Source organism: Salmo trutta, chromosome 27 (assembly GCF_901001165.1).
Source record: "Salmo trutta chromosome 27, fSalTru1.1, whole genome shotgun sequence".
NCBI lineage: Eukaryota > Metazoa > Chordata > Actinopteri > Salmoniformes > Salmonidae > Salmo > Salmo trutta.
The window spans coordinates 35,146,479-35,162,155 of record NC_042983.1 but is presented as its reverse complement, the minus strand read 5'-3'; the positions used below and the strand labels follow the sequence as shown (position 1 = coordinate 35,162,155).

Here is a 15,677-nt window from a genome sequence, read left to right as displayed (position 1 = left end):
TTTGAAAGGCTCATGTAACATGCACTTCTTCTAAGGTCATGACTGAGAGAGGTTGTGTGTTCACAGAGAGGTGCTACCAACCACAGAGCAGTAATTCAGTTACATACAGAGCATCCTCCCATCCGTCTTTCCAATGCAGTGGGAGTGGAGATGGAGCTGGGTTTCAAAATGGATGTAACTATGCCTCCTAGTGGCTAACAGAGGAGCCACACATGTAGTACTTACATCTACATAAGCTCCAGAGTCAGGTTTCCCTATATGTACAGATCTGGGATCAGCTTCCCATACCCTAATCCTAGCCATAACCATTAGTGGGTCAAATGCAAAACTGAAACAAGATCAGCATTTAGGTGCAACTTCACCTTACTCCATAAAGTTATTGACTGATACCTCAGCGCTGGCTGCTTCCTCTGGGACGGTCACTATGGCGACCCTGGCCTCCAGTAGGAGACGAGGTGGGGAGCTGAAGACAGGTCCCAGGAGGCTCACGTCTGTAAGCTCCAAAGTAAAGTTCACACCCGCTGAGAGAAACACCTAGAAGAGAGAGACATTCAGCCTGGTAACCAGGACTACAGAGGCAGGGTCAGTGACACAGCACTAGAAGACAGAGAGAGAGAGAGACATTCAGCCTGGTAACCAGGACTACAGAGGCAGGGTCAGTGACACAGCACTAGAAGACAGAGAGAGAGAGAGACATTCAGCCTGGTAACCAGGACTACAGAGGCAGGGTCAGTGACACAGCACTAGAAGACAGAGAGAGAAAGAGACATTCAGCCTGGTAACCAGGACTACAGAGGCAGGGTCAGTGACACAGCACTAGAAGACAGAGAGAGAGAGAGACATTCAGCCTGGTAACCAGGACTACAGAGGCAGGGTCAGTGACACAGCACTAGAAGACAGAGAGAGAGAGAGACATTCAGCCTGGTAACCAGGACTACAGAGGCAGGGTCAGTGACACAGCACTAGAAGACACAGAGAGAAAGAGACATTCAGCCTGGTAACCAGGACTACAGAGGCAGGGTCAGTGACACAGCACTAGAAGACAGAGAGAGAGAGAGAGAGACATTCAGCCTGGTAACCAGGACTACAGAGGCAGGGTCAGTGACACAGCACTAGAAGACAGAGAGAGAAAGAGACATTCAGCCTGGTAACCAGGACTACAGAGGCAGGGTCAGTGACACAGCACTAGAAGAGAGAGAGAGAGAGAGAGAGAGACATTCAGCCTGGTAACCAGGACTACAGAGGCAGGGTCAGTGACACAGCACTAGAAGAGAGAGAGAGAGAGAGAGAGAGACATTCAGCCTGGTAACCAGGACTACAGAGGCAGGGTCAGTGACACAGCACTGGAAGACAGAGAGAGAGAGAGAGAAATTCAGCCTGGTAACCAGGACCACAGAGGCAGGGTCAGTGACACAGCACTAGAAGACAGAGAGAGAGAGAGACATTCAGCCTGGTAACCAGGACTACAGAGACAGGATCAGTGACACAGCACTAGAAGACAGAGAGAGAGAGAGAGAGAGACATTCAGCCTGGTAACCAGGACTACAGAGGCAGGGTCAGTGACACAGCACTGGAAGACAGAGAGAGAGAGAGAGAGAGAGAGAGACATTCAGCCTGGTAACCAGGACTACAGAGACAGGGTCAGTGACACAGCACTAGAAGACAGAGAGAGAGAGAGAGACATTCAGCCTGGTAACCAGGACTACAGAGGCAGGGTGAGTGACACAGCACTAGAAGACAGAGAGAGAGAGAGACATTCAGCCTGGTAACCAGGACTACAGAGGCAGGGTCAGTGACACAGCACTAGAAGACAGAGAGAGAGAGAGAGAGACATTCAGCCTGGTAACCAGGACTACAGAGGCAGGGTCAGTGACACAGCACTAGAAGACAGAGAGAGAGAGAGAGACATTCAGCCTGGTAACCAGGACTACAGAGGCAGGGTCAGTGACACATCACTAGAAGACAGAGAGAGAGAGAGAGAGACATTCAGCCTGGTAACCAGGACTACAGAGGCAGGGTCAGTGACACAGCACTAGAAGACAGAGATAGAGAGAGAGAGAGAGAGAGAGAGACATTCAGCCTGGTAACCAGGACTACAGAGGCAGGGTCAGTGACACAGCACTAGAAGACAGAGAGAGAGAGAGACATTCAGCCTGGTAACCAGGACTACAGAGGCAGGGTCAGTGACACAGCACTAGAAGACAGACAGAGAGAGAGACATTCAGCCTGGTAACCAGGACTACAGAGGCAGGGTCAGTGACACAGCACTGGAAGACAGAGAGAGAGAGAGACATTCAGCCTGGTAACCAGGACTACAGAGGCAGGGTCAGTGACACAGCACTAGAAGACAGAGAGAGAGAGAGACATTCAGCCTGGTAACCAGGACTACAGAGGCAGGGTCAGTGACACAGCACTAGAAGACACAGTGAGAGAGAGAGAGAGAGAGAGAGACATTCAGCCTGGTAACCAGGACTACAGAGACAGGGTCAGTGACACAGCACTAGAAGACAGAGAGAGAAAGAGACATTCAGCCTGGTAACCAGGACTACAGAGGCAGGGTCAGTGACACAGCACTAGAAGACAGAGAGAGAGAGAGAGAGAGATATTCAGCCTGGTAACCAGGACTACAGAGGCAGGGTCAGTGACACAGCACTAAAAGACAGAGAGAGAAAGAGACATTCAGCCTGGTAACCAGGACTACAGAGGCAGGGTCAGTGACACAGCACTGGAAGACAGAGAGAGAAAGAGACATTCAGCCTGGTAACCAGGACTACAGAGGCAGGGTCAGTGACACAGCACTAGAAGACAGACAGAGAGAGAGAGACATTCAGCCTGGTAACCAGGACTACAGAGGCAGGGTCAGTGACACAGCACTAGAAGACAGAGAGAGAGAGAGACATTCAGCCTGGTAACCAGGACTACAGAGACAGGGTCAGTGACACAGCACTAGAAGACAGAGAGAGAGAGAGACATTCAGCCTGGTAACCAGGACTACAGAGGCAGGGTCAGTGACACAGCACTAGAAGACAGACAGAGAGAGAGAGACATTCAGCCTTGTAACCAGGACTACAGAGGCAGGGTCAGTGACACAGCACTAGAAGACAGAGAGAGAGAGAGAGAGACATTCAGCCTGGTAACCAGGACTACAGAGGCAGGGTCAGTGACACAGCACTAGAAGACAGAGAGAGAGAGAGACATTCAGCCTGGTAACCAGGACTACAGAGGCAGGGTCAGTGACACAGCACTAGAAGACAGAGAGAGAGAGAGACATTCAGCCTGGTAACCAGGACTACAGAGGCAGGGTCAGTGACACAGCACTAGAAGACAGAGAGAGAGAGAGAGAGAGACATTCAGCCTGGTAACCAGGACTACAGAGGCAGGGTCAGTGACACAGCACTAGAAGACAGACAGAGAGAGAGAGACATTCAGCCTGGTAACCAGGACTACAGAGGCAGGGTCAGTGACACAGCACTAGAAGACAGAGAGAGAGAGAGAGACATTCAGCCTGGTAACCAGGACTACAGAGGCAGGGTCAGTGACACAGCACTAGAAGACAGAGATAGAGAGAGAGAGAGAGACATTCAGCCTGGTAACCAGGACTACAGAGGCAGGGTCAGTGACGTACTGGAGACAAGTTTGGTTTGATAAAATGGCCTTATTAGGGAGGTTTTTGGAAAGTTATGAAAAACTATACAGATGTTATCTTCATAAATTGCCAGAAAATGTATGAGTATATTCATAGCATGAGTGCATGATCCCCCATTAATGCATCAAAATCCTATAAAACCATTGGCAACCCTGGTCTTGAGTATGTCTTTGAGTCCTCTCTTACCTGAGAACTGATTGGCACAGAGTCAGAGGCTGATTCCTCTCCATGCTTGATCAGGACTCGCCCCACAGCCGCCCCCCCTAGCAGCTCCTGTCCATTCAGCCCAGGCCCAGTACTGATCCGGTAGCCCACACTGGCGTTGCCGAAGGCCCCAGCCTGGCGCGTCACGTTCAGGGCCAGGAGTCTGACCAACCCGGCCCCCCTCCCCACCACAACTACTGCCTGCCGCTCCGCCGCCAGGCCGAACACGCCATGCGGCTCGTCGTTGGCACGCACCCTGAAGAGGGTGGTACTGCGGTTAGTGTCCAGGGTGGCGCCACCCTCCACGGAGCTCAGCCGGAGCATGTAGAGCTCCTCCAGCTCGGGCACGGCGTCAGGTAGAAGAGTGAGGACCACCTCTGCCCCCCTCTGACCATCCAGGATGACCACGGAGCCGCTGAGGGCCGAGAAGTCCCCCGCTGTGTCCGAGTCACTCAGGATCTGCCAGTGCACCTGAGAGACACACACACATCTATAACATACCTGTGAATTGGCTGTATATTATCGGACAGACGGTGTAATGAACTCGGTTCATACCGTCTCCCAGCACACCTGAGAGAAAGGGACACACCCAAAGCCGGAGCATTGCCTATAAAGCCACATTCTGTCTGTAACAGTATGATGTCACCCTCCAGGTGGTCGTACCGTGACGTTGCCCATGGCACCTTGTCTGCGCGTGACGAGCAGGGAGATGTTGAGCGGCCCCTCGCCGGCTGTGGGCTCACTGTACACACGCTCTCTAAGGTCCTCCTCTGTCAACTCAACTATGCCATTAGGGTCTCCAAACTTCTCAATCTGAGGCACACACACACACACACACACACACCAAACCAAGAGAAAACCACATGTTGTCGCCACGATTCAGAGACTCTTATTATCAATAAGAGCCTGTGAAGCAATTTCAATATAATGGTTTTAATACAACTGGGGTTCGTATTAATATTGAGATGTCACTCATTGGGACCGTGATGTACCTTGAGAGTGACAGAGCCAGCTTGGGGGTCAATGTCCATGTCACCTGAGAGGAGTTGAAGCACGACCACAAAGGTCTCTGCCACCTCCACCTCCCCATGGGGTAGAATCCTCAGATCAATGGTGCGCAATCCCCCCTCCCCGTCTCTGAAATGGAATGATCCGTTCACAGGATCTCCAACGTCTGTGTTTACGGGTGGTAACACCTCTTTGGTGTTGGGACCCAGAATGCTCCATGTTATCTGAGGAAAAGAGATCAATGATTCAGATTGGCTGGTATGCATCACTCTCATGCTTGCAAAGACAATACTAGATTAATATTACTGCCAAATGAAAAAAAATTCTTATGAAAAATACAGGATCAAGACATTATCCGTTGCATAGGCTAACAGGTATTGCAGTGTCAATAAGTTTAGCATGAGTGATGGACATCTGGCAGAGAAATGAGGACAGTGAACAAGCTCTTGTACTACGGGGTCAGAGAGACAGAACATGGCAGTTAGACCCTAGTGGCCGATTCCCCGAACACAAATTCACCCTCCCGCTGGACAAAACAAAAACACTTTCACTGGAGATTCTCTATCGAGCGTTCTATTTAGTCTGTGTCCGGGAAACCGTCCCGAAGGTGGCTGAGACTACAGGCCTAACAAGAGGGAGGAACAGAGTGAGGGGGAGTGTCCCAGTAGGCTTACCGTAGCGTTGCCTACAACCCCCCCCACCCTCTCCAGGAGCAGGCTGAACTTAAGGATACTGTTGGGGTTCACCAGGGTGATCACGCTCGCGTTCAGGAAACGGACCACGCCATTGGGCGAGTCGCTCTTGGCGATGGTAACCCTGGCAATCAGATGAGTACCCAGTATGGCTCCGCCCGTGGTACCCGACAGCTGGATCTCAAACGTCTCGGCGTCCTCTCTAGGAGAAGAGTTATGACAGCGCCATTACTGGTCTTTCATGTTCACATCCATTTTCTAATAGAATGTCGTAGACTTCTTTCACAACAGATATACCAATCTCATAGAAATAAAATAACCAAAAAATGTGCAGCAATACCACAATCAAACAATGAAACATAGTTTCGTGGCTGGAAGAGGAAACATTTTAAAGGTGTGGAGAGACAGAGACAGACAGAGAGGGAGACAGATTTACCTGTCCTGGTCGTCTATAATGGACACGTTGATGTGACTGGTGTTGTGGCCGTGGAGGAAGGTGAGCGAGCCGTTGGCCAGGATGTAGTCCAGGCCGGCCCTGGCAGTCAGACCCCTAGAGATGTACTCTGCTGTGACCAAGCCGTAGTAACCCACCCTCCTCACCACCGGGATGGACGCACTGCCCACATCCTCCTCCACTGGAGAGAGACAAGAGAGAGGAGGATCAAATACACTCAGTGCATCCCAAATGGCACCTATGGGGCTCTGGTCAAAAGTAGTACACTATGTAGGGAATAGGGTGCTATTATGGATGGGAACAAATGTACACTTTAATACTGTATTGTAATCATCCAATCACCACTCTCAGAATCCCTCTATTTTAATCATGTCCATTACATATTAAGAGGATGAAATTACATTTGCTAAAGTGATGCCTGATACTAATAGCGATGTTGAATAGTGTCAACGTGTGTGTGTGTGTGTGTGTGTGTGTGTGTGTGTGTGTGTGTGTGTGTGTGTGTGTGTGTGTGTGTGTAGTGTGTGTGTGTGTGTGTGTGTGTGTGTGTGTGTGTGTGTGTGTGTGTGTGTGTGTGTGTGTGTGTGTATTAGAGGCTGACCTGTGATGTTGACATAGTCAGGGAGGAACTCCAGAATGCCCTCTGAGTTGTCACTCTTCTGGATGACGATGATGACGGAGGAAACGTTGCCGATGGCTGGAGGCTGGTCTCGTTGCAGGCCGTGCTCCCTCACACTGAAGTCCACATTACTGACCACAGGAGGGGGACAGAGGTCAGAGACAACACTCCGTCTCACACCCAGTGATGTAAAGGTTCAAAAAATGGATGGATAACACTGATCTCCGTTTGGGGTGAACGTTCAAACTAAATAAAAAAGGTAGGTAAACAGCATTAACCTGCGTTTACCCTCCACTTTACCACAGCTCACACCACAGAGACCCACACCTTCCACCTCACTTACAGTGAAATCCACATTTCTGACCATGGCATTTTGATCACTAACCAGGTTTGGGATTCTCCTCCCACACCAGCAGCTCAGGGTGGAAGTTGTCGTTAGCAACAGATCTAGGATCAGCTTTCCCTCTCCAACCCCCCTAACCTTAACTGGAGGACAGGAAGCACAGAAATGACTCTAGATCACTGTCCAGGGTCCACCTACCTGTCATTGAGGAGCTCCACTGTGGTGATGTTGAGGTAGAACTCCTCAGGTCCCTCTGGTAGGTCGTCGTCATGGATACTCAGCGTGACCCCACGCGTGGTCTGGCCTGGGCCAAACAGAAGCCTACCCGAGGCAGCAGTGAAGTCCACTCCACTGACCGCTACACTGCCTGCTGTCTGGTAGGTTACCCACACACTCCCAAACCTGCCCATGGAGCGCACCACTGTCACATTGACCTGGGGGAGAAGAGAAGGGGTTCACGCACACATTCCCAAACATGCCCATGGAGCGCACCACTGTCACATTGACCTGGGGGAGAAGAGAAGGTGGAGGAGGGAGGGGGCAAAAATATCATCATATGAATATCGTCATATCATCATATGATGACTCTTGTCTAAAACACAGCTAAATTACTTAATTTCCACTTCTGACTTTCAACCATTCTATTGCTCCCTCAGCCCACCCTCCCTCTGATAAGGCAGGTCAGACCGTTCCCAGGCTCTGATAGGGCAGGTCAGACCGTTCCCAGGCTCTGATAAGGCAGGTCAGACCGTTCCCAGGCTCTGATAAGACAGGTCAGACCGTTCCCAGGCTCTGATAGGGCAGGTCAGACCGTTCCCAGGCTCTGATAAGACAGGTCAGACCGTTCCCAGGCTCTGATAGGGCAGGTCAGACCGTTCCCAGGCTCTGATAAGGCAGGTCAGACCGTTCCCAGGCTCTGATAAGACAGGTCAGACCGTTCCCAGGCTCTGATAGGGCAGGTCAGACCGTTCCCAGGCTCTGATAAGGCAGGTCAGACCGTTCCCAGGGTCTGATAGGACAGGTCAGACCGTTCCCAGGCTCTGATAGGGCAGGTCAGACCGTTCCCAGGCTCTGATAGGGCAGGTCAGACCGTTCCCAGGCTCTGATAGGGCTGGTCAGACCGTTCCCAGGCTCTGATGGGGCTGGTCAGACCGTTCCCAGGCTCTCATAGGGCAGGTCAGACCGTTCCCAGGCTCTGATGGGGCAGGTCAGACCGTTCCCAGGCTCTGATAGGGCAGGTCAGACCGTGCCCAGGCTCTGATAGGGCAAGTCAGACCGTGCCCAGGCTCTGATAGGGCAGGTCAGACCGTGCCCAGACTCTGATAGGACAGGTCAGACCGTGCCCAGACTCTGATAGGACAGGTCAGACCGTTCCCAGGCTCTCATAGGACAGGTCAGACCGTTCCCAGGCTCTGATAGGACAGGTCAGACCGTTCCCAGGGTCTGATAGGACAGGTCAGACCGTTCCCAGGCTCTGATAGGGCAGGTCAGACCGTTCCCAGGCTCTGATAGGGCAGGTCAGACCGTTCCCAGGCTCTGATAAGGCAGGTCAGACCGTTCCCAGGCTCTGATAGGGCAGGTCAGACCGTTCCCAGGCTCTGATAGGGCTGGTCAGACCGTTCCCAGGCTCTGATAGGGCTGGTCAGACCGTTCCCAGGCTCTGATAGAGCAGGTCAGACCGTTCCCAGGCTCTGATAGGGCAGGTCAGACCGTTCCCAGGCTCTGATAGGGCAGGTCAGACCGTTCCCAGGCTCTGATAGGGCAGGTCAGACCGTGCCCAGGCTCTGATAGGGCAGGTCAGACCGTGCCCAGACTCTGATAGGACAGGTCAGACCGTGCCCAGACTCTGATAGGACAGGTCAGACCGTTCCCAGGCTCTAATAGGACAGGTCAGACCGTTCCCAGGCTCTGATAGGACAGGTCAGACTGTTCCCAGGCTCTAATAGGACAGGTCAGACCGTTCCCAGGCTCTGATAGGACAGGTCAGACCGTTCCCAGGCTCTGATAGGGCAGGTCAGACCGTTCCCAGGCTCTGATAGGGCAGGTCAAACCGTTCCCAGGCTCTGATAGGGCAGGTCAGACCGTGCCCAGACTCTGATAGGACAGGTCAGACCGTTCCCAGGCTCTAATAGGACAGGTCAGACCGTTCCCAGGCTCTGATAGGGCAGGTCAGACCGTTCCCAGGGCAGGTCAGACCGTTCCCAGGCTCTGATAGGACAGGTCAGACCGTTCCCAGGCTCTGATAGGACAGGTCAGACCGTTCCCAGGGTCTGATAGGACAGGTCAGACCGTTCCCAGGCTCTGATAGGGCAGGTCAGACCGTTCCCAGGCTCTGATAGGACAGGTCAGACCGTTCCCAGGCTCTGATAGGACAGGTCAGACCGTTCCCAGGGTCTGATAGGACAGGTCAGACCGTTCCCAGGCTCTGATAGGGCAGGTCAGACCGTTCCCAGGCTCTGATAGGACAGGTCAGACCGTTCCCAGGCTCTGATAGGGCAGGTCAGACCGTTCCCAGGCTCTGATAGGACAGGTCAGACCGTTCCCAGGCTCTGATAAGACAGGTCAGACCGTTCCCAGGCTCTGATAAAACAGGTCAGACCATTCCCAGGCTCTGATAGGGCAGGTCTAGCCAGTTAGACATCCTCTAGTGAGTTTCAACAATGTGGTTGTTTAAGATCATGGCCCAAGACTGCCCAGGCGCGCTCACCTTGCCCTCCTCCTCAGAGGCCCTGACGAGGCCTTGGACAAAGGAGAACAGGCCGTGGGGGAGATCACTGGCTGCCATGGTGACTGTGGCCCTCTGGGCTGAGGGGCTGATCCCTGCCCCGGGCGTGACTGAGGTCAAGGTCAGCTGGTACACACGCCGCTCCTCTGCTGTGTCATCATCCAGCGCCTGAAATTACAACAAACACCACTCCCTTCAGCCTGTGACCCAATATCCACACTAGGACACTGTTGAAAATGCATGGTCAATATAATAGGTTAGATCACTTCACTCTAAGTAGTAGTCAAGTATTGATATTGGGACACAGTTTTACAATTTACATTGGGAAATATTCATTTTGCATTAATTTTCACTTAACAATAAGATGAGGTATGATAAAACAAGAACATAGTGATTGGTCATTCAACTGAGACTGCTCTTCCCTGTGTCACGGAGGCGCTCCGCACTGCTAAAGCTAACTCTCTCTCCTCTGCTCTCATCCTTCTAGACCTATCGGCTGCCTTTGATACTGTGAACCATCAGATCCTCCTCTCCACCCTCTCCGAGTTGGGCATCTCCGGCGCGGCCCACGCTTGGATTGCGTCCTACCTGACAGGTCGCTCCTACCAGGTGGCGTGGCGAGAATCTGTCTCCGCACCACGTGCTCTCACCACTGGTGTCCCCCAGGGCTCTGTTCTAGGCCCTCTCCTATTCTCGCTATACACCAAGTCACTTGGCTCTGTCATATCCTCACATGGTCTCTCCTATCATTGCTATGCAGACGACACACAATTAATCTTCTCCTTTCCCCCTTCTGATAACCAGGTGGCGAATCGCATCTCTGCATGTCTGGCAGACATATCAGTGTGGATGACGGATCACCACCTCAAGCTGAACCTCGGCAAGACGGAGCTGCTCTTCCTCCCGGGGAAGGACTGCCCGTTCCATGAGCTCGCCATCACGGTTGACAACTCCATTGTGTCCTCCTCCCAGAGTGCTAAGAGCCTTGGCGTGACCCTGGACAACACCCTGTCGTTCTCCACTAACATCAAGGCGGTGACCCGATCCTGTAGATTCATGCTCTACAACATTCGCAGAGTACGACCCTGCCTCACACAGGAAGCGGCGCAGGTCCTAATCCAGGCACTTGTCATCTCCCGTCTGGATTACTGTAACTCGCTGTTGGCTGGGCTCCCTGCCTGTGCCATTAAACCCCTACAACTCATCCAGAACGCCGCAGCCCGTCTGGTGTTCAACCTTCCCAAGTTCTCTCACGTCACCCCGCTCCTCCGCTCTCTCCACTGGCTTCCAGTTGAAGCTCGCATCCGCTACAAGACCATGGTGCTTGCCTACGGAGCTGTGAGGGGAACGACACCTCCGTACCTTCAGGCTCTGATCAGGCCCTACACCCAAACAAGGGCACTGCGTTCATCCACCTCTGGCCTGCTCGCCTCCCTACCTCTGAGGAAGCACAGTTCCCGCTCAGCCCAGTCAAAACTGTTCGCTGCTCTGGCACCCCAATGGTGGAACAAGCTCCCTCACGACGCCAGGACAGCGGAGTCAATCACCACCTTCCGGAGACACCTGAAACCCCACCTCTTTAAGGAATACCTAGGATAGGATAAAGTAATCCTTCTAACCCCCCCCCCTTAAAAGATTTAGATGCACTATTGTAAAGTGGTTGTTCCACTGGATATCATAAGGTGAATGCACCAATTTGTAAGTTGCTCTGGAGAAGAGCGTCTGCTAAATGACTTAAATGTAAATGTAATGAATATCATTCCATAGTCAGAGAGATTGTCATACTTTGAGGCGTATGGTGGCGGCAGACTGTCTGTCCCTCATGGTTACCAAGCCAGACAGCTCCTCAAACTCAGAGGCCACAGCAGGAGTGATGTTCCAGTACACCTGGAACTCTCCAAAGATGCCAGGGCCGCGTACAAGGCTGAAACACACACACACACACACACACACACACACACACACACACACACACACACACACACACACACACACACACACACACACACACACACACACACACACACACACACACACACACACAGGTATCATTGCAACATGCATTTGGTTGACATCTTATTAACCAAAAGAAGACTTTCTCAACGGCACAACAGAAACATTCTGACCAATAAACATATGTGAGGCTTTCCCATTAGCCAGTGATATGTGTGTGTAACTGTCTGTATGTGTACCTGACCAGAGCAGTCCCATTATAGTCTCCCTGAGGTTCTCCGATGAGGACGTTCCTGGAAGCCTCAGCGATCCCCACTATTCCCAGGGCTGCACGGTCTCCCAGGATGGTGACGGTGGCTGACCCTACAGACACACACCAACCCAGGGTCCCAGTTCAGTCTAATGCCCTCCTCCGGTGCTCTTTACACACAAGTTGCCTCTAGGCGTAGATCTAGGATCAGCTTACTCTCCCTCAATCCAAACCGTAACCATTAGAATTTAAAACGCAGAAACTGACCTCAGATCAGCTTCTAGGGGCAACTTTATCCCTCCCCTCCCCTCTCCATAGACCAGAGACTGTGTGTATGTTTAAACACAGTGAGGCAGCCAAAGACACTGACCATCAACGGGGTCGATTACAGCATCACTCTTGGCAGCCAGGAGCTGGACAGTGAAGCTCTCGTCTCCCTCCAACACAGCGTCAGCCAGAGCCCAGATCACCAGCGTTCTCCTAGACTCTGTCTGAGGTTCACAAAGTCTCCCATCAGTGTCTTCCCTACAAACTGCACTTTCAACTTCTAAGATAAACTGTACATTTAGCACCAACTATTAGTACATTTGGTATCAATTATTACCAAGTAGTTACCTAGTTGGTTCACATATAGTGTAAAACGCTGTTAACTGACCTGCTATCATCTTCCCTAGCCCCGCCCCCTACTGACCTCATTGAAGACCAGTGTTCCGTTGAGAGGTGAAAGGTCGTCCCGGGCAGTGTCCTCCAGGCGCCACATCAGTGTCACCGCCCCCTCGCCTTCTGCACTTCGCACCACAGTCAGCGTTGCCATGGCAGCCGGGTCACTGGTGAACTCTGGCTCGCTGATAGTGAACTAGAAGGAGATTTGTTTACTTAGCATAATAATGGTTTACAATAAAGTTGTATTGGATTGGAAAATACAACTTCTTCCATTCTCTGTAGGGCAATTTGTTGGGTGACAATGAGTTGTGACTCACAGTCTTCTCCTGGAAGCCGAAGCTGCCCAGCGGTGAATCGTTGGGTGGGATGGTGACGGTCACAGAGATCTCCACCCCCAGCCTGGCTCCACCAATCACACGCATTAGAGTCACACTGAAGCGCTCCACAGACTCCACCGCCGCGTCATCCACGATGCTGATGTCTATGATGGCCTGTCCCTGCAAACAGAACCAGAGTTCATTTTACCTGAGGTATACATCTTATCCTTCATAGAAGCTCAACTAGACTTAGTGGATCGTAGTTACGTAGGGGACCTAACTTAACTATGTGATCTAACAGGAGAAACACTCTAACCATAGTTGTAATCAAATTACCTGTCCATCTTGAAAGGTGATATTCCCAGAAGAGGGAGTGAAGTCATCGAGACTGGCAGTGATTGGCCGAGCCTCCCAGTACACCACCACTCTCCCAGTCCTGCCAGCCAATCGCACCACTGCTAGACGGAGGACGTTTCTGGGCGGAGCCACCTCATAGGCCAGCAACCCTCCAGACTCTTCCTAAGAATTAGACACAGAAACAGTGTTGAAGCATTAAAATACATTTTTGTACCATAGGGTTAACATACCTTTTTGTACCATAGGGTTAACATACCTTTTTGTACCATAGGGTTAGCATACCTTTTTCTACCATAGGGTTAACATACCTTTTTGTACCATAGGGTTAACATACCTTTTTGTACCATAGGGTTAACATACCTTTTTGTACCATAGGGTTAACATACCTTTTTGTACCATAGGGTTAACATGCCTTTTTGTACCATAGGGTTAACATACCTTTTTGTACCATAGGGTTAACATACCTTTTTGTACCATAGCATACCTATTAGTATTCAATCACTCGTTGGTCAGAGCTTTCAGATCATCTCTAAACCTTAGAGAACCATATAGTTACTGTTGTGATATACTTTAGAAAGGAATGGAGTCTTTCATTCAAGCAGAATCGAGGAATGGAGTGTTTCATTCAAGGAGAATAAAGGAATGGAGTGTTTCATTCAAGGAGAATAAAGGAATGGAGTGTTTCATTCAAGGATAATTGTGTAGCATATGGGCAGAGGTAGTAGTGTAAGGTATTACCTGGGAGACGTTGAACTGCAGGACCCCCCGTGGGTCATCGTTCTCCTGGATGGTGACCTCAGCCACCTCCATGCCAGGCCTCTTCACACTGGGCTGGGCCGCCCCCGTCAACCCCCCCACTAGTTCCACGCCTGTGATGTTAACCAGGAAACTTTCAGCCAGCTCCGGAGCCTCATCCTGGTTGATACACACACACACAGCCCTCAGGTCTGGAGGACCTGACCAACACTGTGGGGTATGGTTGCCTGCTATATTAGGAGGAAAGAAAACCCAACCCACAGACAGGAACTACTGATCTTTCCCATGTTCCACTTCTAAAGAGCCTTTATTCCCCAACCAAGCTTAAAGAATGTTGGCAGTTTCAGAGCACATAGAAACCAGGTCCATGTTTTTCAAAACTTCCTCTCAGTCTAAACAAAACACAATAATAGTTACCATTAAAATAGCCACTCAACACTGCAATTTACTAGGAATGGATCTATTCCGATGGGAAATAAGTAGTGGGTTTCCTCCGTGGCAGACCCAACACTGGTGGTTTTAGACCTAGTATGGACCTACGCTGTAGGCAGAAAGCAACCAGAACAGGCAGAAAGCAACCAGAACAGGCAGAAAGCAGCCAGAACAGGCAGCCAGAAGAGGCAAAAAGCAGCCAGAACGGAGCCAGAACAGACAGAAAGCAGCCAGAACAGGAAGAAAGCAGCCAGAACAGGCAGAAAGCCACAGTGTCTGCTGAACCAATCTAGATTTACACTGCTGGGGTGGAAGAGGAGAAAGAGAGGAGGAGGGTCCGGTCCCCAGTCATCCCAAGATGGGTCTTGGGGATGGTTTGTCCATAAAGTAATATTCTATCATTTTCTATTCTATTCTACTATATTCTATGCGTACCGGTAGTATGGTGATGGTGATGAGGGCAAGGGTGGCGTTCTCCTTCATGATGACGGTGCCCTCCCGGGGTGTGTAGTCCTGTGGGGCGCTGGCCTGGTTGGAGGGGGGCTTGGATAGGGCTGGTCCTGTCTGGTAGTGCACTGCCACCTCCCCAGAAGCCTCCTGCTCCCTCACAATGGTCAGGGTGACATTAGTGGGACTCTCTTGGGTGAAAAGCAGAGAAAAACATGTACAAGGAGCATTAGACAACTTACCTAAACCTTATAGCCTGAACAAGGACAGAAACAGATTGGACAATGTGTAGTAAGGAATCACACCAACGTCATAGTGCTGTCAAATCAAGTTATGATCGCTCATAACAAGTAACCAAACACTTCAGTAGCCTTAAAAATGGACATTGTTCAAATAGGGTTTATTTTTAACTATACACATTAGAAATGATTTTTCCACTGTATAAATAAATGTATAACAATACAAACAGCTGGCTTCTTACCCTGAGGCTCCTGTGTGAGGAGGTACTGGGAGTCTAGGTGCCAGCCTATCAACCCGTAGGGTGAGCCGTTGGGCAAGATGGTGAGGAGGGCCTGTGCTCTCTGGGGGTCAATCAGCGCTCCCCTGGAGTGCTGGTCTAGCCCCACCGTGGTGACATCCAGCAGGGTGATGGTGACCCTCTCCTTCAGCTCAGGGATGCTATCTGCTAGCACGGTCAGATAGATGGTAGCCACCACCTGGCCCTGGGAAAACGTCACCTGAGAAACACAGTAGAGGACAACAGGGTGGATGTCTGTTCCTCGCTAGCTCAGCCAATCCAGGAAGTTAATTC

The 15,677-nt window shown here is 51.2% G+C and overlaps 1 protein-coding gene across 1 annotated transcript in view; it reads right to left on the bottom strand.

Annotated features, from left to right (window-relative positions):
- The window catches only part of LOC115165095 (adhesion G-protein coupled receptor V1), a 244,458-nt gene that overhangs the window by 143,353 nt on the left and 85,428 nt on the right, over window positions 1–15,677 (bottom strand). The window contains exons 53-70 of the mRNA XM_029718130.1: window positions 15,348–15,603; window positions 14,855–15,057; window positions 13,970–14,146; window positions 13,211–13,393; window positions 12,875–13,054; window positions 12,586–12,750; window positions 12,265–12,385; window positions 11,884–12,007; window positions 11,477–11,615; window positions 9,674–9,859; window positions 7,165–7,400; window positions 6,606–6,754; window positions 5,987–6,185; window positions 5,533–5,752; window positions 4,843–5,082; window positions 4,514–4,663; window positions 3,833–4,321; window positions 391–534 (exon numbers count right to left, since the gene is read on the bottom strand). Coding sequence (XP_029573990.1) covers window positions 391–534; window positions 3,833–4,321; window positions 4,514–4,663; window positions 4,843–5,082; window positions 5,533–5,752; window positions 5,987–6,185; window positions 6,606–6,754; window positions 7,165–7,400; window positions 9,674–9,859; window positions 11,477–11,615; window positions 11,884–12,007; window positions 12,265–12,385; window positions 12,586–12,750; window positions 12,875–13,054; window positions 13,211–13,393; window positions 13,970–14,146; window positions 14,855–15,057; window positions 15,348–15,603 — 3,561 coding nt within the window. The remainder of the gene's footprint in view (window positions 1–390; window positions 535–3,832; window positions 4,322–4,513; window positions 4,664–4,842; window positions 5,083–5,532; window positions 5,753–5,986; window positions 6,186–6,605; window positions 6,755–7,164; window positions 7,401–9,673; window positions 9,860–11,476; window positions 11,616–11,883; window positions 12,008–12,264; window positions 12,386–12,585; window positions 12,751–12,874; window positions 13,055–13,210; window positions 13,394–13,969; window positions 14,147–14,854; window positions 15,058–15,347; window positions 15,604–15,677) is intronic.